Source organism: Callithrix jacchus, chromosome 13 (genome assembly GCF_049354715.1).
Source record: "Callithrix jacchus isolate 240 chromosome 13, calJac240_pri, whole genome shotgun sequence".
In the NCBI taxonomy this organism is placed as follows: domain Eukaryota; kingdom Metazoa; phylum Chordata; class Mammalia; order Primates; family Cebidae; genus Callithrix; species Callithrix jacchus.
In genome coordinates, this window is record NC_133514.1 from 11,498,849 (window position 1) to 11,521,108 (window position 22,260).

At 49.0% G+C, this 22,260-nt stretch overlaps 1 protein-coding gene and 1 long non-coding RNA gene across 2 annotated transcripts in view; one reads left to right on the plus strand and one right to left on the minus strand.

Moving 5' to 3' along the window:
* LOC118146732 (uncharacterized) overlaps positions 1 to 22,260 on the plus strand; it is a 122,271-nt gene that overhangs the window by 8,131 nt on the left and 91,880 nt on the right. The window lies entirely within an intron of this gene.
* Positions 791 to 14,269, minus strand: PRSS55 (serine protease 55). The gene is made up of 5 exons (XM_003734566.6): positions 14,059 to 14,269; positions 10,051 to 10,243; positions 8,553 to 8,803; positions 7,016 to 7,158; positions 791 to 1,417 (listed from the first exon to the last, which is right to left on the minus strand). The coding sequence occupies exons 1-5, from the start codon at positions 14,213 to 14,215 to the stop codon at positions 1,100 to 1,102; spliced, it is 1,062 nt and encodes a 353-aa protein (XP_003734614.4). The 5' UTR covers positions 14,216 to 14,269; the 3' UTR covers positions 791 to 1,099.

Below are 22,260 nucleotides of genomic sequence, written 5' to 3' on the forward strand. Positions count from 1 at the left end.
GGTGTGTTAGTCCATTTTCACACAGCTGATAAAGACATACCTAAGACTGAGTAATTTATAAAGAAAAAGAGGTTTATGGACTCACAGTTCCATGTAGCTGGAGAGGCCTCACTATCATGGCAGAAGGCAAGAGCCACATCTTACATGGTGGCAGGCAAAAGAGAATGAAAGCCAAGCAAAAGGGGAAACCTCTTATAAAGCCTCAGATCTTATAAACCTCAGATCTCATGAGATGTATTCACTGCCATGAGAATAGTATGGGGAAGATGCTACATGACACAATTATCTCCCACTGGGTCCCTCCCACAACACGTAGGAATTATGGGAGCTACAATTCAAGATGAGATTTGGGTGGGGACACAGCCAAACCATATCAGTGGGGTCCTTAGGAAGCATGAAAGTTGCTCAACAGAAGGATGACAATATGTTATTGTCCTTAAGGTAGGGTGAGCATAAGCATGTTTGTTCTGACATGCGGGAGTGATGTAAGAGACTATGTGAAGGCTGCCTGGGCAGTGCGGTGGTTCATCTCCTGTGTCAACTTGGAGGGCGTCTTTGGATAAGATTGACATTTAAATTGATAATGTTTGAATCAAAAGATTGCCTTCCATTGGGTGGGTGGGCCTTGTCCAATCCATTGAAGGCCTGCATAGAACAAAGAGATTAACTTCCCAGCACAAGGGGGAACTCTTTGTTCTCATCACTGAGAAGGCCTTTTGAGGCTAACAGCCACAGAACAGTCCCTGCCATCACCCTTCAGCCCCTCAACTCAGCCACACCTGACGTCCTCATGCCAGCCCTGGATATTTGTTCGATGGGTTTTTTGTTGTTGCTTTTATTATATGTATCCACAAATGCTCCATTTTGGCTGAAGTCAGTTGGAATTAGGTGACTGTCACCTGGAATGGAAAGAGTCCTGACTAATCCACAGACCCAAAGTGCAGTCCCCAAACCAGGGCTCCAGCCTGACTTTCTGATTGTCCCAGTCAGTCCCAGTCTCGAGTTCCATCCTTCAGCCCTAAGCTGCAGCCAGATCCTCTGCTGGAGAGGCATTCTCACACACCCTCCCTTGGTTAAAAGAGTAGCCTCTATTTTATTATCAGTATAAAATAGCTCTGAACAACACGTGGGACAGGGAACAGAGCAGGAGCCAGGATCTGGGGCAGCCTGGCTCTGGGACTCCGGAGACTCGGGAGCCTATAGGTTTCTGTTTGACAGAGGTTCTCGTGTTCAACACTTTGAAGGGCCTGCCCTCCAGCTGGGTCACCTTCTCAATCCACAGGTTGTAGTTTGCCAATGAGGTGTATATCCCTGGGGTATTCTTCTCTCCACAGCTCTTTCCCCAGCTGATGATGCCTACCTGGTACCACTTCGCACCAGGCTCTGGGGTGCAGACCAGAGGCCCCCCACTGTCACCCTGTGGGTAGAGAACACAGCTTAGCAGGAAGTCCCGTTCTAAGCTGCCCATCTGAGGCTGGGCACAGCTCATTCTGGAAGAGGATTCCTCAATTCCTCAGCCTCCCCAACTCTAGCTGCTAAAGGACTGGTCCTCAATGCTGACCTTTACCCACCCATCTCTGCTCCATGGGAGGAGCATGTGGCTGCCAGGTTAGCTGTGAATCTCGTGGTAGTATAGAGCATTGGGGGTGGGGTGCTGTGGATGAGACAGAAAGAAGAGTGGGGAGGAAGAGAGAGGACTTGATGAGAAAAGACCACACCATCTGCAGCACAGAGAGACACAGGCCAAGGGATGAGTAGAGACTTGTTTTGAGGGTCTTATCATATCAAGAGGCTCTGGAAAGGGCAGGAAAGGAAATGGGACATGTGAAGAAGTGTTGTAGGGCTAGGAACTGGGTCTCCTTTGTGTTCCTGGAGAGGCACAGAGAGAAGGACATTCCTGTTTAATTCAGCCAAGCTTTTCAGAATGTGTGATCCTTCCAGGAAGGAATCACGTGGTCTGTGACTTCCATAGTTATCCATTTATATAGAGCTTCTGAACCAAGTCCCTGCCATACCCCACATCCACATACAGCAAACAAATGGCCCACATCCTTCAGTCCACCTTCACACAAAGCAGATGAGCCTGCAGGAGGAGAAAGGGTTTGTTGAAGGTTCTATGGTAGCCTGGCTGAGATTGGAACCCAGGATTTTCTTTTTATTAATTTTAAATTAGTCATTACGGGTTCATAATACTTTTATATGTTTATGGTGTCAACATGTTTTGATAAAGGCATACAATGTGTAATGATCAAATCAGTGTAATTGGGGTATCCATCCCCTCAAGCATTTATTATTTCTTTGTATTAGGAACATTTCAATTCCACTCTTCTAGTTATTTTGAAATATACAATTGTTATCTATAATCACTTATTGTGCTACCAAATACTAGACCTTATTCATTCTAACTGTTTTTGAGCTCCTTGACTGGAGTCCCCACCTGCTTTCCTTCCCAGCCTCTGGTAACCAGCCTTCTTTATCTCCATGAGTTCTTTTATTTTAAGCTTTCATTTATGAGTGAGAACATGCATTGTCTTTCTGTTTGTACCTGGCTCATTTCACTTGATGTAATGTCCTCCAGTTCTACCCAGGTTGTTGCAAAGGACAGGATTTCATCTTTAATGGCTGAATAATATTCCATTGTGTATATGTACGTCATTTTCGTTTTACTTTTTTTTTTTTTTTTGAGACGGAGTTTCGCTCTTGTTACCCAGGCTGGAGTGCAATGGCACGATCTCAGCTCACCGCAACCTCCACCTCCTGGGTTCAGGCAATTCTCCTGCCTCAGCCTCCTGAGTAGCTGGGATTACAGGCACGCGCCACTATTTTTAGTAGAGAAGGGGTTTCACTATGTTGACCAGGATGGTCTTGATCTCTTGACCTCGTGGTCCACCTGCCTCACCGATGGACACTTAAGTTGATTCCATACCTTGGCCATTGTGAATAGTGCTACAGTAAAAATGCAGGTGGAGATGTCTCTTCAATATACTGATTTCCTTTCTTTTGGATGAATACCCAACAGTGGTAGTTCTATTTTTAATTTTTTGAGTACTCTTCATCGGGGAACCCAAGATTTTCTTATTTTCTTTTTCAACTTTTATTTTAGGTTCATAGGGTGCATGTGCAGGTTTGTTTGTGAGGAAATTGCATGTCACTGGAGTTTGATGTATAAATGATTTAATCACCCAGCTAGTGAGCATAGTACCTGATGGGTAGTGTTTTGCTCCTTACCCTCCTGATACCCTCTACCTTTAAGTAGGCCCTGGTGACTAGTGTTCCCCTCTTTGTGTCCATGTGTATTCAGCCTTTAGCTCTAATTTATAAGTGGGAACATGTAATGTTTGGTTTTCTGTTCCTGCATTAATTCACTTGGGATAACGGCCTCCAGCTGCATCCATATTGTTGCAAAGAATATGCTTTTGTTCTTTTTATGGCTGCATAGTATTCCACGGTGTATATGTACCGTATTTTCTTTATCTCATTCACCATTGATGGGCATCTAGTTTAATTCCGTGTCTTTGCTACTGTGAATAGTGCTGTGATGAACGTATGCAGGCGTGTGTCTTTTCGGTAGAGTACTTTATTTTGGGGGGTATGTACCAGTATTGAGATTGCCAGGCTTAGTGGAAGCTGTGTTTTAAGTTCTCTGAGAAATCTCCAAACTGCTTTCCACAGTGGCTGAACTAATTTACATTCCCAGCAGCAATGGATAAGCATTCTCTTTTCTCTGCCACCTCACCAACATCTGTTATATTCTGACTTTAATCGCCGCCGTTCTGACTGGTGTGAGATGATAGCTCATTGTGGTTTTGATTTGCATTTCTCAATAATTAGTGATATTGAGTATTTTTTTCATATGCTTGTTGGGTGCATGTTTGTCTTTTTTTGAGAAGTGTCCTTTCATGTCCTTTTCCCATTTTTTAATGGGGTTGTTGGGTTTTTGCTTGTTGAGTTGTTTAAGCTCTTTATAAATTCTGACTATTAGACCTTTGACAGATGCATAGTTCGCCAATATTTTCTCCCACTATGTGAGTTGTCTGTTTACTCTTTAGCTGTGCATATGCTCTTTAGTTTAATTAGGCCAATATTTTATTTTGTTGCAATTGCTTTTGGAGACTTCCTCATAAAGTTTTTGCTAAGGCCTAAGTCCAGCATGGTATTTCATAATGTGGCTTTCTTCTAGTGTTTTTACAGTTTTAGGTTTTACATTTAAATCTTTTAGCCATCGTGAATTGATTTGAGTTGATGGAGGAAGGAAAGGGTCCAGTTTCAATCTTCTGCATATGGCTAGCCAGTTATCCCAACATCGTTGATTAAATAGGAAGTCCTTTCTCATTGCTTGTTATTGTTGACTTTGATGAAGAGCAGATGGCTGTAGGTGTACAGCTTTGTTTCTGAGTTCTCTAACCTATTCCACTGGTCTATGTGCCTGTTTTTGTACCAGTACCATTCTGTTTTGGTTACCATAGCCCTGTAGAGCAGTTTGAAGTTGAGTAGCATGATGCCTCCAGCTTTGTTCTTTTTGCTTAGGATTGCCTTGCCTCCTTGGACTCTTTTCCGGTTCCATATGAATTTCAAAATAGTTGTTTTGCTAATTCTGTGAAGAATGTCAATGGGAGTTTGAGAGGGATAGCATTGAAACTGTGAATTGCTTTGGGTAGTATGGCCATTTTAATGATACTGATTCTTCCTATCCATGAGCATGGAATGTCTTTCATTTGCTTTGTCGTCTCAGATTTCCTTCAGCAATGCTTTGTAATACTCATTGTAGAGATCTTTCACCTCCCTGGTTATCTGTATTCCTAGGTATTTTATTCTTTTGGTGGATATTGTGAATGGGGTTTCATTCTTGGCTCTCAGCTTGTATGTTATCTGGTGTATAAAAATGTTACAATTTTTTTTACATTGATTTTGCATCCCAAAACTTTGCTGAAGTTGCTTATCAGTTCTAGGAGAGTTTGGGAGGAGACTATGGGGATTTTCCAGATGTAGAATCATATCATCTGCAAAGAGGGATAGTTTGATGTCCTCTGTAGATGCCTTTCATTTCTTCTCTTGCCTGATTGCTCTGGCTAGGACTTCCAGTACTATATTGAATAGGAGTGGTGAAAAAGGGTATCCTTGTCTTGTTCTGGTCCTAAGGGAGATGCTTCCAGCTTTTGCTCACTCAGTATGATGTTGGCTGTGGGTTTGTCATAGACAGCTCTTATTATTTTGAGGTATGTGTAACCCAGGATTTTCTGATGCCAAAGCCCATGCCCTCTCTACCTTTGTTGTGTTACTCTCTCACCAAAGGAGCTGAGCAGCTACAACCTTGTCAGCAATCTTCAGTGGAGAGGTGATGTCCCTTTTTGTGATCCTAGAGAGGTGACTAGAATTAATGGAGTATTATAACAAACTCTAATCAGGGAGGACGATTAATGTTTCCTGGTCATGATGTGTGTATTAGTGTGTTCTTGCATTGCTATTAATAAATACCTGAGAATCTCCAGCCAGGACACCTTCTCTCCACCTTTCAGAGCCTTTTTGTTTTCATTTTGTAAGATACTATCCCATGCTTTTAGTCGTACTTAGTGGGAAGGGCTGGGAGAATTGTGTTTAATCCATTTTGTTTGGAACCAGAAGTCTCAATTCTGTGTGCATATTTTTTAATAATATTTTAAATTGTCCAGAAAGTGAAGAAAATACAAGGTTCATATGTCTCATTTTGGCCCCCACAGTGTTTGCCACATGGGGAACTCCTAACCCTAATGCTATGCTACACCTCTGCTTTCTCTTTTCCCTCTCCGCCTCCCACCCCTGTTCCAGCACCCGCCTCCCAAGGCTCTCATAGCCTATCAGAGGAAACTACCAATTTTCTCACATTAAACCATACATTCCTTGTTATTATTCTAGACAAATATCTTCCCTTTCCATGGGGCAGCCTCTCCATTACCATTCAGAATATTTGTCCTCTGCATTTGTGGTTTTCTACCAACGACCAGGTCCACTGCCTGGCCAATGGGTAGGCCCCTCGCCTTCAGCTGGGACTAGGCAGATTCATCAGGGTGGCCACTTTTAAGTTGAACAGAGCATCTCTGAGCATTAAAGACAAATTGTTCATCATTCTTCCTTAGAGCCAGAGGAAGCTAATTTGTGGGGTTTTTTTTCTCTATTTTTCTGGGTATCAATAATTTTTTTTTAAAGTCTGTTTGTTTTATTAAAGATAGGCAAAGAGACCAGACTTTGGTTCAATGAAACCCACATGCAACACGTAATATATTATCATTGTCTGTTTATCCACTGCCTGCCCAGGAGACTGTAGGCTCCCTAAGGGGAGGAACCATGTCTCATTTATGGGTCTCCAGGGCCTTGTATACTCAAAAAAGGTTTCTAAATTAATGAATTAAAAGTGACTTCTTGTATAGATACCAAATCCTCTGTGGACATTTTTTTTAAGATTTCCCAGAAATGGGCTGAGTGTGGTGGCTCATGCCTGTAATCCCAGTACTTTGGGAGGCCAAGGCACGCAGATCACATGAGGTCAGGAGTTTGACACCAGCCTGACCAACATGGAGAAACCCCGTCTCTACTAAAAAACACAAAATTAGCCTGTAATCCCAGCTACTCGGGGGACTGAGGCAGGAGAATCACTTGAACCCAGGAAGTGGAAGTTGCGGTGAGCCAAGATCATGCCATTGCACTCCAGCTTGGGCAACAAGAGTGAAACTCCATTTCAAAAAAGAAAAGAAAACAAAGAATTAATTCCCAGAAATGAGAAAAGGCTTGGACCCCTGTCTATTTAGTGTACCTGATGAAGATCAGAAATAGTTAAGCAGGGTTGTAGCATGTTGGCTCCCAGGTGTGCTCACTCACAGCTCCAGGGGCTCTGCAGTCCTTATTCCCATGGCTGAAGGCCTAATTCCCACACATTTTCCAGATTCAGAACTTTCTATTCCCAGCAGAGAGAGAATACTCTCATGCTGGCAGTTCTAAGCGGGTGAGGACCTATAAGGGAGGGAGGGTACCCTCTAGTTACCTGGCAGGCGTCATAGCTCTCGTTCTTGTATCCAGCACACAGCATATTTCTGGTAAGTTTTGGAAACACCTTTGAACATTCCTCCCAGTCCATGATGACCATTGGCGCTTTCATCAGATCTGTTTTCATAGAGTTTTTGTCAGCTGGCCCAGAAAGAAAGCACATTAGAGAAGCCACCAGGCCATACGTCCCCACATTAGAGAAGCCCACCAGGCCATACGTCCCCACGCAGCTGACTGTGCCCTCGGCCCTGCACACCCCTTTGTCCACCAGTCCCCGTCCCTGCCTTCACAGGCTCTGCAGCCCCTCACTTCCTCCCGGTTACCCCACGCCTGCAACTTACCCACTCCCCCAACTACTGGAATTACTCTTCTCATTCAAAACCAAATTTCTACTTCCAAGAAGGCTTCTACCTTGACTCCAGTCAGCCCCACAGACTCAGCTTCCTGCATCTGGCTACTGACTGTTTCTCAGCATCATCCTGCCTCTTCAATACATTTGCCTTTTGTGACATTTTGCTACATGAGGATGGCCTTTCCTTCACACAGGGCCCTCGAAAGTGGGTTTGCACTCCAGGTGAAAAGACTTTAGGTTCTCAACAAGGGCAGGTTGGCAGAGAGTCTTGAGATGGGATTAGAGGGGATTTGCAGAGGCCCTTTCTAGGCTGCCAGATGCTGGGAATTCACCTGGATTTCTCTCCATCTCGTTAGCTCTGATCACAAAGGGATTTCACATTTCTTCCCTTGATTGAAGATTTTGAACTTGTACATGCCCATGTGCGCCCTCCCCATCTTCTACTTTCCAGAAGTGCCTGGAGCCCAGAACCAAGGTCCCACCACTTTCCCTCTGGTTGCTAAACTCCTGAAACACCCACAGTCGTCCAGGCCCAGGCTTGCTGCAAATCCTCCCTGTGGACCCAGAGTCTCGTTCAGGCTGCTGCAGTGCTTTTCCAGTCTCATCCCCTCCCCTCCCTGTCTGTTTGCTTTTGGTTTTGTTAGGTTTTCTTTGGGGACAGTCCAGCAGGCCCTACATCACATCTTTCTGTCCCAGCAGACTTTCTTCTATTTTGGAAAGTAACAGCATAACAACAAGTAACAACAGATTCATTTCTAAGAAGAACCAGGCAATGCTCCAGGACCGCGAAAGCCTAGAACAGGGTGGGCATCTCCGATGCCTGGAGGAGCCAACTCGGAAACATCACTGTGGGAATCAGGGAAGATGTCTGTGAATACAGAGTAGAGGGCCTCTGGCTAAGTGCAGAGTTTAAGTTCAGTTAAACACACAAACCACACTGCTCTGTGCTGACTGGATCAGACTGCACTAGGGTACTGGCTCAGACCTAGTGTCTCAGCTTGGGGTTTCGGCACTCAAAAGGGCCTAAGGTTTGGGTTCTGTGAGCCTCTACCACCACCACGCGGGAGTCTGCCCCAACACAAGTCCCATCCTCACTCCTTCCTCAGCTCTCCCCCTTCCCCTTCCTCCCCTCTCCTTCAGCTGCAGTGGCTCTTTCTGCAGGAGAAGCTGAGCAGTCACATACCAGCATCCGTCTGGCCCCAACCTGCCACCCAGCATTCGCTCCACGTGGTGGGGCCGGGCTGCGTGGGGAGACAGATGGGCACTTTCAGGCCGTCAAGCCTGATGGGCGAGGCCAGCAGCAGCAAGGCAATGTCATTGTCCATGTTGGCTCTCTTAAAGTCCTTGTGAATAATGATGCTGGCGACCTCCTTTATCTCCATGGATGAGCTAGTTAAGTCATTGGTCCCCAGCATGACATTCAGTTCTTCTGGACTGGTGGCAGAGAACCAGAGAGGGGCAAGTGGAAGGGGCAGGGAAATCACAAAAATGGCAGAATTGGCTGTGCCCCAAAACCTTAAATCACATAGAGTTCTAGGACCTTTAAACCCTACGGGGGCTGTTGCTCTGAAGGTGTGAGGATTGGTAAAAGGTAGAAAAACAAACAAACAGAACACCGGGCGAGCAGACCACAGCCACACCACCGGGTGAGCAGACCACAGCCACACCAGCGCACCCTCAGGGGCCTCGGAGGTATGAATGAGGTGCTTCCGTCTAAATACAGCAAAGGCAGAGATGGGTTTGAGGAACTCTACAGAGCCCACAAAAAGCCACTTGGCATGGATTAAACTGGCCTCAGATAGATAAGGCACTCATTATTACATCTGTTTTCTATCATCAGTTGGCTTACCAACACTTTAGAAACTCAGGACCAGAAGTTGGTCTAGACCTGCCACTGACCAAGCAGACAGGATCTTCAGTAATCAGCCCAGGTTCAGAACCCCACGGGATACTGATAGTCCATGACAGCATGACAGCCGGTGCCACAAGAGTCTTTGGTTATGCCATGATGAAACTCTGCCCAGGCTTTTGATTAACCCTCTAAAATCAGCCTTTCTGTGTGTCTTCAAACTTTTGAGCTGGCGTAGCAGAAAGCACAAGTGCTATTGCCAGAATTTGAATCCCGTTTCTGTATGCCAGGTGTGCGCCATGGGTGAGTGGCCTCAATTGATCGGACCTCAGTTTCCTTATCTATAAATGAGGGCTATTCCTTCTGCCTGCTCCAGTGCTCACTGTGTGATTAAATGAGTCACTAGAGGAAAGTTTCTTAGCAGGGTCCCCAGTTAGTCATCAGTAATGCCAGGGCTCCATCCACGTGCTGTCACATAGAGAGCGCTCTACACGGACCAGGAAAGTAGGGGTCAGATGGCCCAGGAAGCCAGGCTTCAGAATTAGAAGGATTTTCCCCTAGACAGACTTGAATGCCTTAGGAGAGGCATTTGGACCAGGCTCCTTGGCCTCATCAAGCCACATGTGTTCCTGGAGAGGGCAGGTGTGACCTCAGGGAGGTTGTAGCCATTGGCCCTGGGTGATGTGAGGAGGACACAGCCTCAGACTGGCTGCCTCCGTGTTCCCAGGGCTGGGGGGGTGCCATTCGTGCTGACTAGAGACTGAACAGCCACCAGGTGTGGCTGAGGGGAGGGTACTCTGAGAAGCAGCAGCAGGGGGCTCGCGGTACTTACGGCAGCTCCTCGGAATATAAGCAGTGAGCTGCAGTGAGAATCCACCACGTGTTGAGGATGGAGCCGCCACAGAAAGGTTCACTTCTTGCCTGAATGCTCACCTGCCACGGAAACTCTCCCACCTCTGCCTCTACCCCTGCTGTGATTCTGGAATACTGAGTTCTTCCCTCGAAAATGGGTCTGTTGCCACATTCTGGTGGAATGAAAGAGAGAGGAAAGGAAAAGGAGTAACATTTAGTTAGCATCCAGCGTGAGCTGGGGACCGGGCTGGGAGGAGGAGGCTTCCAAGTGGATATCCTCGTCCCCATTCTAGAGGGGAGCTCACTGAGGCTGGCGAGCGAGGCAGCCCTCCTGACATCAGCCGGCAGATGCTCTATTTTGTCTGCACAGAGCTCAGGAGGTGTGTCAGACTGATAGGAGGTGAGTCAGACTCATTGGCTCTAACTCCATCCAGCATTTATGATCTCAGGAGAGTTGCTTCGCTGAGCTTGTTTCTGCTGTCATCCAGGAGAAATCAGAAGAAAAATAGTGTCCGATGCCAACTCCCGGTGGTGGGCAGGACCACAGCCCCCCACCAAAGAGGTCCAAGTTCTAACAGGCCATGTCCCCAGAACCTGCGAATATTTTAGCTTGCGAGGAAGGAGGGGCTTTGAAGATGGACTCTGGGTTGCTAAGCACCGCCCTCAGACTGGGGGCTTTGCTGAGGGGCCAGTGGAATCACTGTGGCCCTTGAGTGGGGTGGAGGGAAGCAGGTCAGGCAGAGGGAAGGCACAGAGATGCAACAGAGCTGGCTTTGAAGATGAAGGCAAGGGCCCAGAGAAGCTTCTAGAAGCTGCAAGTGAAAAGGATTCTCCCCTAGAGCATCCAGTAGGAATGCAGACCCGCAGCACCCCGAATTTAGCCCTGGAGGCCTGTGCTGGAACTCTGCCCCACAGTACTGTAGGATGACACATTTGTGTTGTTTAAGCCGCCAAGTATGTGGTCACTTACTTCAGCAGCCCTGGGAAACCACTAGGGGGGCACAGAAAGTGCCGGAACCTACTGGAAAGCCCTGGCTGATCTAGGCTACTCCAGGCTGAGCAGCTCTTTTATTGGGGGATTGAGAGCAAAGCTGTGGCTGCCTGTGCTGAGGTGGGAAATTCCCCTTCCTGACAGAGGCTGGGTCCAGCTGCTCGCCCCCCAGGAAGGAGAGACGCTCCATTAGTATTTGCTGACTTGAATGTCTGCCTTGCGTTCTGGACAAGGCATGAGTTTGACTCTAAAAAGCCTAAGACCCTCTTCTAGTCTCTTTCTTGCTGTTCGTTTTCCAACGATCAGCTCAACAGAAGCTTTGAGGGTTTTGTCATTTGGGTGACCCCATAGTGGTCATTTTTGGTTTAAAATAAATACGGGAGTGAGAACTTGCATCCAGAGTCTTCTGCTGTCAGTAATGCATAAAGGCTGTCTTTGGGACTTCTGTGCCCTTTTTTTTTTTTTTTTTTTTGAGAGACAGAGTCTTGCTCTGCCACCCAGGCTGGAGTACAGTGGCATGATCTTGGCTCACTGCAACCTCCACCTCCCAGCTTCCAGAGATTCTCCTGCCTCAGCCTTCCAAGTTGCTGGGACTACAGGCATGTGCCACCACGCCCAGCTAATTTTTATATTTTTTAGTAGAGACAAGGTTTCAGTATATGTTGGTCAGGCTGGTCTCAAGCTCCTGACGTCAGGTGATCCGCCCACCTCGGCCTCCCAAAGTGCTGGGATTACAAATGTGAGCCACCGCACCCGGCCTTTTGACACTTTTGGATCCACACTTCCTCTCTGATTTTATTTACATAGGACGCTTACTGTGCGTCTGGCGCTGCCATAAGCACCAATTCACTTGGTTGTCATAACTGCCCTATGGAGATAGGCCCTGTTATTTTCATCCTCACTTTATAGTTGGGAAAACTGAGGCACAGGGAAGTTAAGTAGTTTGCCCAAGGTCACACAGCTAGTCAGTGACTGAACCATGTTATGAGCCCCAGGCAGGCTGGCAGCAGAGCTGGTGCTCTCACCACTGCCCCATGTGGCTTTCTGCCTAGAACGTTCTTCCCCCAGGCAGCTACCTGGCTCACCTCCTACACCCAAGAATCCCGTCTTCGGAGCAGCCTTCCCTGACTATCTGAAACAGCCCTTCCCATCCTGGTGGCTCCTTATCTCCTACCCTGTGTTACGTGTCTTCATTGCATCCTCGTTACCTTATCCCCTACGTTATCGGTCTCTTTTGCCTGACTCTGGCACCAGAATGTAAGCTCCAGACAGAGAGGGCAACATGCCTGTCCGGTTGATAGCAGGTCACAGGGTCCGGAAACCACCATGGTGTGGAGGAGGCACTCAGCAACGGTAAGTCATCCTGTGACTCTGACTCCACTCTGGGAGTCTGGAAGGCAGCACATGTGTGCAGCTAAGGATGCTCACGGCAGCAATCTCCACCATCATGTCACATTGAAAACAGTCTAAATGCTAAAGGTACAACCATATCATCAGGCGTGCCTCACCCCCAACTTTATGCTCATGGGGAGTTTTTAATGGCACAGGAAAATGCTTGTGATATAAAAGTGAGTGAAAAAGTCAGGATGAAAATCATATTTAAAACTTGTGATTTCATTATGTTAAGAATGTGGGTTTATAAGTATGGAAGGAAATACACCAAAATGCCAAGTGGCTATGAGCTGGATTGGATGGTGGGCAGCTGTGATGGGTGCCCTCTGTCTCTCCATCTGAGATGCAGAACATGGGATGTGCTCAGTGTAGCCTCTGGGGCCACACAGCCTAAGCTTGTATTGTGGCTCAGTGGCTTGTTCACTAAATGATTTAGGGAAAGCTACTTACCTTTGGTATCCTCCCTTTCTTCATTCCTAAGATAAGCGTGAGATAATGCCAACCTTATAGGACTGTTGTGTGGGTGAAATGAGAGGATGGATGTTGAAGTGATGGACAAAGTGCTTGGACCAAAGTCTACTCTCCAGAATTAACTGGCAGAATTTCCCAAATCCATGTTGCACCAAACTCCCCGTGGGACCCATCCCCCACAGTCTTGATCCTGAGATCAACCCACAGTGTCACCGTGGAATCGTGTGGACTTTCAGGTTCGTGCAAGAGCTCAGAGCCTGGAAGCAGTGGTGGAAGTGGAAACGGCTGCTTCTGAGTGGCCTGAGGAATCATGCATTTGGGGCCCCCTTGCAATGGGCCACCAGAGGAGCACATTCTACTGACGCTCTCCTCTCACTCTCCCCACCCCCTGTTCACACAGAGTGCAGCGGACCCCAGGCTGGACTGAAGGAGGCCAGGTGAACCTGCTGTGTTCTGAGCAACAGGTGGTGTGCACAGGGCAGGCAGCCTGGTGTTGCAGTCACCAAGTGCGGGCCAGGCAGACAGCTCTGCCATTTCTCCAAGGGGCAACTTTAAGCAAATCCTCATCCTCAGTGAGGTTCTGAGTTCCTCTCCTACACATGGGCTGAGAGCAGATGCCCCACCGTGGTGGTGTGGGAGTGAAACACAGGGAAATACTCAATCCCTAGCAGTTGCTAAGTACCCCAGTGTCCCTGATGTCTCAGCCACCATCTTGGAGAAAGAAATGAGCCATCAGGGAGCTCTGGGAGGGCCAGCCACAAGGACAGAGGCACCTGTGCACTTGGCATGACTGAACGAGGCTTCCCTAGCTGGAAGGCTGGTGCTGATGGGCGCCACAGAGGCCCAGAGTAATGGGCCCCTCCAAGTGGGAGGACTCAGCCTCAGCAAGTTCCGGGTACGAGCTTCAGGGCAGCCTACTATTCCTTTGGGGATAAAGTGTCAGTTTTCAGAACCAAAACTCAAGATCAGACAGGTCAAACACTGGGCTGGTGGAGAGAGAAGGATAAGTGGTTTGGAGGAGGGGTATGTGGGGACCCCTAGAGCTGTGACCTCATGCTCTGAGATCCACCCTCCTGGCGGCTAGTCAGCTGGACCGTAAGCTCCCATCCGTGCCCCTTCTGCCCCTGTACTTACCACTGACGGGACCCAGGGAATGAGTGGGCAAAGGAGGGTGGTAGCCCTCCCTAGCCCTGCCTAGGAGAGCCACTCCAGCCTCTGGGAGAGGAGTCCATGGACCAAGCTGAGCCTCTGTGACCAGGGACAGGAGCAGCAGCACTGAGAACAGGAGCATGGCCCTGGGCTGTGCCGTGGGTCCGGGGGTGATGGAGGCCACGGCTGAGGGAGTGAGGCCAGCACAGCATCAGATCCAGAGCCCCCAGGTGATGTCACAATGGGCTGTGGAGCCGAGAACTCAGACTACAGCATGCAGACTTCTTTTCTGGCTCTTTTGTTTCTGGGATAGCTGCACAGAGGCACCTCATCCTCGGAGCCTTTCTTATCTGAGGTTCCCTTCTCCCTGACCTGGGTGCCACCCAGCTTCCTGAGTGTATTAGTCTGTTTTCATGTTGCTGATAAAGGCATACCAGATACTGGGTGATTTATAAAGAAAAAGAGGTTTAATGGACTCACAGTTCCAGGTGACTGGGGAGGCCTCACAATCATGGCAGAAGGCAAAAGTCATGTCTTACATGGTGGCCAGCAAGAGAGAATGAGAGCCAAGTGAAATGGGAAGCTCCTTATAAAACCATCAGATCTCATGAGACTTATTCACTACCATGAGAACAGTATGGGGGAAACCGCCCCCATGATTCAGTCATCTCCCACAGGGTCCTTCCCACAACACGTGGGAATTATGGGAGCTATAATTCAAGATGAGATTGGGATGGGAACACCGCCAAACCATATCACTGGGCTCTTGGTGGGCACCTTGCTTTCAGCCATTGTCACCCCCAATCCTTTCTTGAGGCTCAGTTCAGGCCATGGCTTCTCTGTGAATGTGGGGGTAAGGTCTAGGGGAGGGGTTTCCAGCCTGGACCCTCAGGAATGGAGCAGAGCCCAGGGAGGCCTGGAGGCTTCTGCCAGCACTGGTACCCTGTGGGGTACAGCTGCCTGCTTAGTTCTCTGCCCAGGACTCTGACCTGGGGCCCTAGGTGCAGCTGCACAGGTCAGGCTGAGAGGTTCTGGCCTCCCCTCATACCCTGCATCGTGGGTCCCAGTCCCCCTCCTACCACCTTCTAGGCAGATCCCACATGGCCCCCAAGTCTCCCTCTGCATTCAAGATGAAATGACCCTCCTCAGATGGAGGTTCCCATTGTGTAGCTTGGAACTTGTATGTTTTTAAAAATTCTGCACCCCTCAGTGTACTGACCCAAGTGGACTTACCCATGCACCCTGGGCACTGCCTTCATAGCCACTGGCCAGGCATAGTGGTTAGAAGGGACTTATGGGCTCAATCCCCAAAGTGATCAGGTGTCTACCTGCCCAGTCTTACCTCCTTGGTTTTCTCAACGCTCACTGGCATGCAGGTTACTGTGAGGTGTAAAGTAAGATCACGTGACTGGGGAGGTGGCCTCTCACAGGTGTGGCTCGAGCTACTTCCCAGGAGGAGAATTCCAGGACTTCTCTGCTCTTTCTCCCAAGGCAGCTCCCTAGCGACAGTTGCTCCTCACTGCTCAGACATCCCCTCTGAGGCTGAGCCACAGCCTGTTGAGTGGCCCTGGGTGGTCTCCTCCCCACCTCCTCTGAACCGTGCCTCACCCACCTCTTCAACAGGGGATGCCTGGCCCTGATGGAGGCCAGGACTTTCCTGACTGGCAGGCGGGACAGGAGCCCACGGCACATCCAGGCACCTGGAGCCTAGGCTCCAGGTCTGTTGAGGGAATGGAGGATGACAGCTAATCTCATGGATGGGGAGACAAGGGGCACAGGCATATCCACTGCATTCTGCTCATTTTCAACAGAAGTATCTGAACAAAATCATCAGTCACCTTCAGAAAGACTGATTTCCTGCTGAAGACCACTCTGAAGAGTGGTCTATGTCCCTCCCAAGAACATGACTTAGGTCCTATTCTTGTGAAATACTCGTTCACTGTCTAGCATTGCTTTGCAAGTCTTCACAGTGATGCTGGGTTGCACCCTGCCCCAGCTTCTGGGTGGAGATGCTCCAGCCTCACATACTGAGCCCTGCACAATGCCAGAGGGCGCCATCCCCATAGACTACAGTGGGAAAGCCTCTCCCTTGGACTGGGCGAACGAAGGGTTCCAGGGTGAGAAGAGCAGCGCTAGTGCTCTAGAAGGAATCTGATGAAATTCACAGCAGAAAGGAGGCACATGATGATAGAGGTTGGGTAGGGGTTGTGTAAGGACTGTTGCCTGGCCGACGCCCCAGAGGCCCCAGGGTGGCATTGCCTTGGTGACTTTACCAAAGTCTTGGCCAGTGGTTCTCTGACTGTCCTAGCCTCTTTGTGCTATGACAGAATATCACAGATTGGGCAATTTTTTTTTTTTCTTTGAGATGGAGTCTCCCTCTGTCATCTAGGCTGGAGTGCAGTGGTTTGATCCTGGCGTACTGCAATCTCTGCCTCCTGGGTTCAAGTGAGTCTGGTGCCTCAACATCCCAAGTAGCTGAAATTAAAGGTGCGTACCACCATGCCTGGCTAATTTTTGTATTTTCAGCAGAGACGGGGTTTCACCATGTTGGCCAGGCTGGTCTCAAACTCCTGACCTCAGGTGATCTGCCCGTTGTGGCCTCCCAAAGTGCTGGGATTACAGGACTGAGCCACTGCACCAGCTAGATTAGGTAACTTACAAAGAACAGACATTTATTCTTTCACAGTTCTGGAGGCTGGAAAGTCCAAGGTCAAGGTGCCGGCAGGTTCGATCTCTGATTCCAAAATGGTGCCACATTTTTACATCCCGTGGGGAGGAGGATGTTGTGTCTTCAACTTCTTCAGAGGAACAGAAGAGAGTGAACCCACTCCTTCAAGCCCTTAATCTATTCTTGAGGACAGAGCTTTCATCACCTAAATGCTTCCCAAAGGCCCCACCCCTCAACACTGTTGCATGGTGTTAAGTATCCAGCATGTAACTTTTGGAGGAGACACTTTCAAACGGTGGAGCTGACTCAGATGTGCATCCGGGGAGCTTGTTCAGTGCAGGTGAGAGTTGCCAGATTTAGCAAATACAGATACAGGATGCCTTTCAAATTTGAATTTCAGATAAACAAGTATTTTTAGTATAAATCTACTCCGTACAGCGTTTGGGACATACTCTTCCTAAAATAATTTGCTGTTTATTTGAAGTTCAAACATAAATCATGTCCTGTATTTTATCTGTCAACCCTAGTACCTGTTTACAGGCTTAGTCCTTCAGACACTGATCCAGTGGGGTGGAGAAGGCCGGGGGTGTGGGAGAGGTCCGAGCCCTTGTAACAGCACCCCTTCTCCCAGGTGCATCCAAAGCAGATGATCTCTGGACGTCTTTGAGAAGCGTCAGTTCTCCTGTAGAGAGCTTTGCTGGGATCACTGGGGCCTAACTCACACCTGGGAAATCTGGGGGTGAGAGAATGGTTCTGGGCACATCATGCCCTCTGAATGGCTTTTTGTTTGTTTTTTGAGATGGAGTATCACTTTGTCACCCAGGCTGGAGTGCAGTGGCATGATCTTGGCTCACTGCATCCTCCTCCTCCCGGGTTCAAGCGATTCTCCTGCCTCAGCCTCCCGAGTATCTGGGACTACAGCTGCCCACCACCACGCCCCGCTAACTTTTGAATTTTTAGTAGAGATAGAGTTTAATCATCTTGGCCAGGCTGGTCTCAAACTCCTGACCTCAGGTGATCCACCTGCCTCAGCCTCCTAAAGAGCTGAGATTGCAGGCATAAAGGAGGGATGCTGCAGGGTAGGGACGTTCTGGAACCCACAGTTCTTTTCTTGGAACCATTGTGGGCTGCACAGAGAAAAATGCCCGCAGGTGGTCTTATAATTCCTCCCATGAGGCTTCCTGGAGGGGGCAAGGAAATCTTTAAGAAAGAGTCTGAGTGTATCACCAGGTGCTCAGGGGATCACAGTGAGCAGAAAGCAACACAGCATAGAGAGAGTCCCACCCTGGCCTGGGGACTTTGGAAGAAAGCCACCCAGCAGGGAACCATGCAAGAGCCCATGAAGACACCCCCTAAGAGCCAGCCTTAAATGTTTGCCAGGCCCAAGGAACAGGGAGCTGATGTGTAGTCTCACCTGGATCTGTGCCTTCCCCTAACCTTTCACCTGTTGGGGGCAGGTGAGCAGAGCTGGAGATGAAAAAGGAACCATGTTCCTCACTGGACCCAGGTAGGGAGGCGGCTGGGCACTGAGTCAGATTCCATGTCGAGAATGTGACAAAGGCTTGGATATTCTAATATATAAATTGCCCTGAATTTGGACTCAGGTGACCATAGGACTATTACCTAAGAATAATCAGAAAAGCTCCGGGTCCACCTCCAGCTTTTTTATTTGGATAGGACGCATCATGCCCTCTGAATGGCTTTTGTTTTTGTTTTTGAGATGGAGTCTCACTCTGTCACCCAGGCTGGAGTGCAGTGGCACGATCTCAGCTCACCGCAACCTCCACCTCCCAGGTTCAAGCAATTCTCCTGCCTCAGCCTCCCCAGCAAATACAACTAGCTGAGGCACTACCACGCCTGGCTAATTTTTGTATTCTTAGTAGAGACAGGGTTTCACCATGTTGGCCAGGCTGGTCTCGATCTCCTGACCTGAGGTGATCCACCCGCCTCAGCCTCCCCAAGTGCTGGATTACAGGTGTGAGCCACTGCACCCAGCCTCTGAATGTCTTTTAACAGGACCGTGGGGGACAATGAGCTGTGTGTGGATCACAATCCCCATCGCAGAGCCCATTCCACTGCTCAGTGCCTTTGTCGAAGGGTTTTCCTTTCAGGCTAGTGGGAAAGGTCTGGCGGAAGCCTCATGATTCCTCCACGTACAGCAGTTTGCTGAACGGTGTGTGTGGAAACCTACAAAGGTACACAAGCGTGGGCAAGTCCCCCGGTGCAGGCAGGCAGACGTCTGGAACAACAGCCACACTCCACCTCCTTCCCCTCTTTCCCCTTCCTCAGCTCTGGTGTCGGACTTGGCCGACGGATCACAGCTGAGCCAAAAATGGGCCTCAGAATCTCTTCCAATGTAGCAGTTTGGGCATCTGTTAGCTGGTAAGCAGATGAAACCCACTGTCCTTGTTGACTAAGACCTAACAGACATACGAACCTCACAGGGAAGAGGGATGTCCTGCAGAGATGAAGGCCAGAGGCTTTGGGAGGATGCTGCTTGTGTCCTCTTTGATGCTCACGCCGGCACTTGCTGCTCCTCGAAGCTGTTCTTCTATTTAGATTGCGTGCGTTGTTCAGGAGGTGGTCTGCCTGTTGCTTTAGAGAGTGGGTTCTGGAATCAGACGTGCCTTACTTCAAATCCAAAGCCATCTCCACACGGGGCTCTGGACAGTTTATTTAGCCTGCAGAGCTTCAGTTTCTTATCACTACACGGGGATAAGAATATGCTGACCTCTGCAGTCACAGTGACGACCGCACTGTACGGCGTCCATAACGAGTTTGCTGTGATGACGGCGTCGCTGCTCTGCAGTCCAAGTTTCAACCTTAACCACCATGCCGGCGTTTTCAGCCAGTGATAGGTCACGCCGTAGACTTGGCTCGGGCATGTGCCATCTCAGAGGCCATTCCCATCTAACCCTGTCTGATCCCAGGTGAGTCCCTGGGGTGCTGGAGAGGCCGGCTGCTGTTCTGTTCTGATGCTTTCCTGTGAGCTGAGGGATTTGCATTTCAGAACAATCCCAGGAGCCAGATGAGGTCAGCCCCTGCCTGGTTTCATGGAGGAGACAGCCAGCACCACAGGTCACTGAGCAGCAGCCTTGGATTCCAAGGTTGCCAGGCTCGGAGGCCATGCTGCTGTCACGGGTGCTTCTATACACAATCCTACTGAATGCTCACGAGTTTCCTTAATCCTCTCAAAAAACCCGAGGAGAAAGGAGACTCAGACTTTAAACTGATCAATTGTAATCTCTTCATTTTCTGAGTCATTTGCCCTAACTCAGCGTCTTGACTTGGTCAAGAGAATGCAACTCATCGGGGTGAAACCAGGACCAGGACACCTCAGGGTCAACCTCTAGTTTGAGTGAGAGGCAAAGCCTGCTCTTCCCAGGGCGCCCACCCATGCATGCATTCATTCATTTTAACTATTTATAAGTGCCTAATATGTTCCAAGCATCATTCTAAGAACTGGAGATAAAGGAGTACCTAAAAAAGAAAAAGCTCTTACCCTCATCCAGGTCACAGTCTAGTGAGAGGGACAGAAAATCAATACTGAAGGCGTAGATGATGTCAGAGGGTGATTAGTGCTAGGGAAAAATGAAGCAGGAGGGCGCCTCTCCTCCTTGGAGCATTCTTGGCCGTTTTCCATTTTCCGTGCAACTCCCTCTCCTGGGTTTCCTCCAGCTCTTCTGGCAATTGCCAGCTTCCTTTTCCAGCTCTGTCTCCTCTGTGTAGATGTTGAGGGTTCTTCACGGCCCAGCCTGGGCCCTCTGCGCTCCTCTGTGCACATGATCTCCCTGGGCAACCTCACCCACCCCCGGACTTCAATAGACAGACAACTCTCCAGCTTATCCTTCCACCCCAGACTTTCACACTGGGCTTGTGGCCACCAGCTCATCCCGCAGAGCCTGTCAGCCACGCGCCTCTCTGCCCCGCTTCGCTGCATGTGTTTCTCTCCAGGTCCACCATGTCTCTCCTACTTCAGGCCCCTGGCAAGTCCCATCTGTAGGGAGCCACTTCCTTTGTGATACTCTCTTTTCTAGTTTCATCCGCTCCAAAGTATTTTCCAGGTTATACAAGAGTCATTTTTTTTTAGACAGGATTTTGTTCTGTTGGCCAGGCTGAGCAGTGAAGCAATCCCAGCTCACTGCTGCTTCGACCCCCTGCGCTCAAGCGATCCTCTTGCCTCAGCCTCCCGAGTGGCTGAAACCACAGGCATGCACCACCATGCCTGGCTAAGTCATCTTTTTTTTTTTTTTTTTTTTTTTTTTGAGGCAGAGTTTTCGCTCTGCTGCCAGACAAACGCAGTGGCGTGGGATCTCAGCTCACTAAAACTTCTGCGTCCCGGGTTCAAGTAATTTTCCTGCCTTAACCTCCTGAGTATCTGGGACTCCAGGCACACGACACCACTAATTAGCGCATCCTGCTGAATTTTGTATTTTTAGTAGAGACAGGGTTTCACTGCGTTAGCCAGGATGGTTTCGATCTCTTGACCTCGTGATCCACCGCCTCAGGTGCCCAAAGTGCTGGGATTACCGTCGTGAACCACGGTGCCAGGCTGGGTCATCTTTTAATGCAGACGTTACCACATGACTCTCTTTAATTCTATCCTTTTCTCTCCAACTAACCTCATAGGTAAGATCCAAATGTCCTAACAAGGCATTTCAGGCTTTTTGTAACCTGGTTCCAGAGAACATAAAAGCTCACCCAAAGACCTAGAGCTCTTTAACACCAAGGCAGACACTAGAGTAAATGCACAGCATCCAGGATGGGAGGGGAGCATGCTGACAGTCGCTCACCCAGCCTGGCCCTTCCAGGGTGTCCCATTACCCCTACTGCAGAGGAGACTTAAGACAGGGAAGGACTGGACATGGGGACTCTGCTCACCCAGGCTGACCCTGAGCCCAGGGCTCACTGTCCCCCACCCCTCCCTGAGCCCAGGGCTCACTGTGAAGTCACCAGCCGCACTCTGCCATGCGCTGTGATGCCCCTGCCAAAAACCACCGCATCGGGCATGTTATCAGTTCTGGCTGGAGGCAAAGGTTGGGCAGTTTTGGACTGGATGACAAGATGTTCCACCTTCTAATTCCCCTGCTCATGGCACTGAAAGGACATGCCCAGGAAGATCCAGGTCTGTGCCAGGCTCGCCAGGAGCAGAGGTTGGGAGGAGGGCTGCCACCTCTTACCTGGCTCCTGGAGAGTTGCCTTAGACACCCAAGGGATGCTGAGTTAGGGCAAATGACTCTGAAAATGAAGAGATTATAATTGATCCAACCAAGTCCACATATTGGTTCTGCAAAGATGCCGTCTAAAATGACCCCCTGGGGTCTGGACCCAGAGTTCTGGAAGTTGAGGGGAATTGGAGGAACACTTTAACAACTGGCTTTGCTTCTCATCTCCACCTTCCTTTTTGTAAAAGCATGAACGATTCTTCCAGGCCCGACACCCTGGAGGCAGCAAAGTGGTGGTGGAATAAGACTTTATTTAATTTAGAATGCCAGTATTGGATTAGATAATGCGATAAC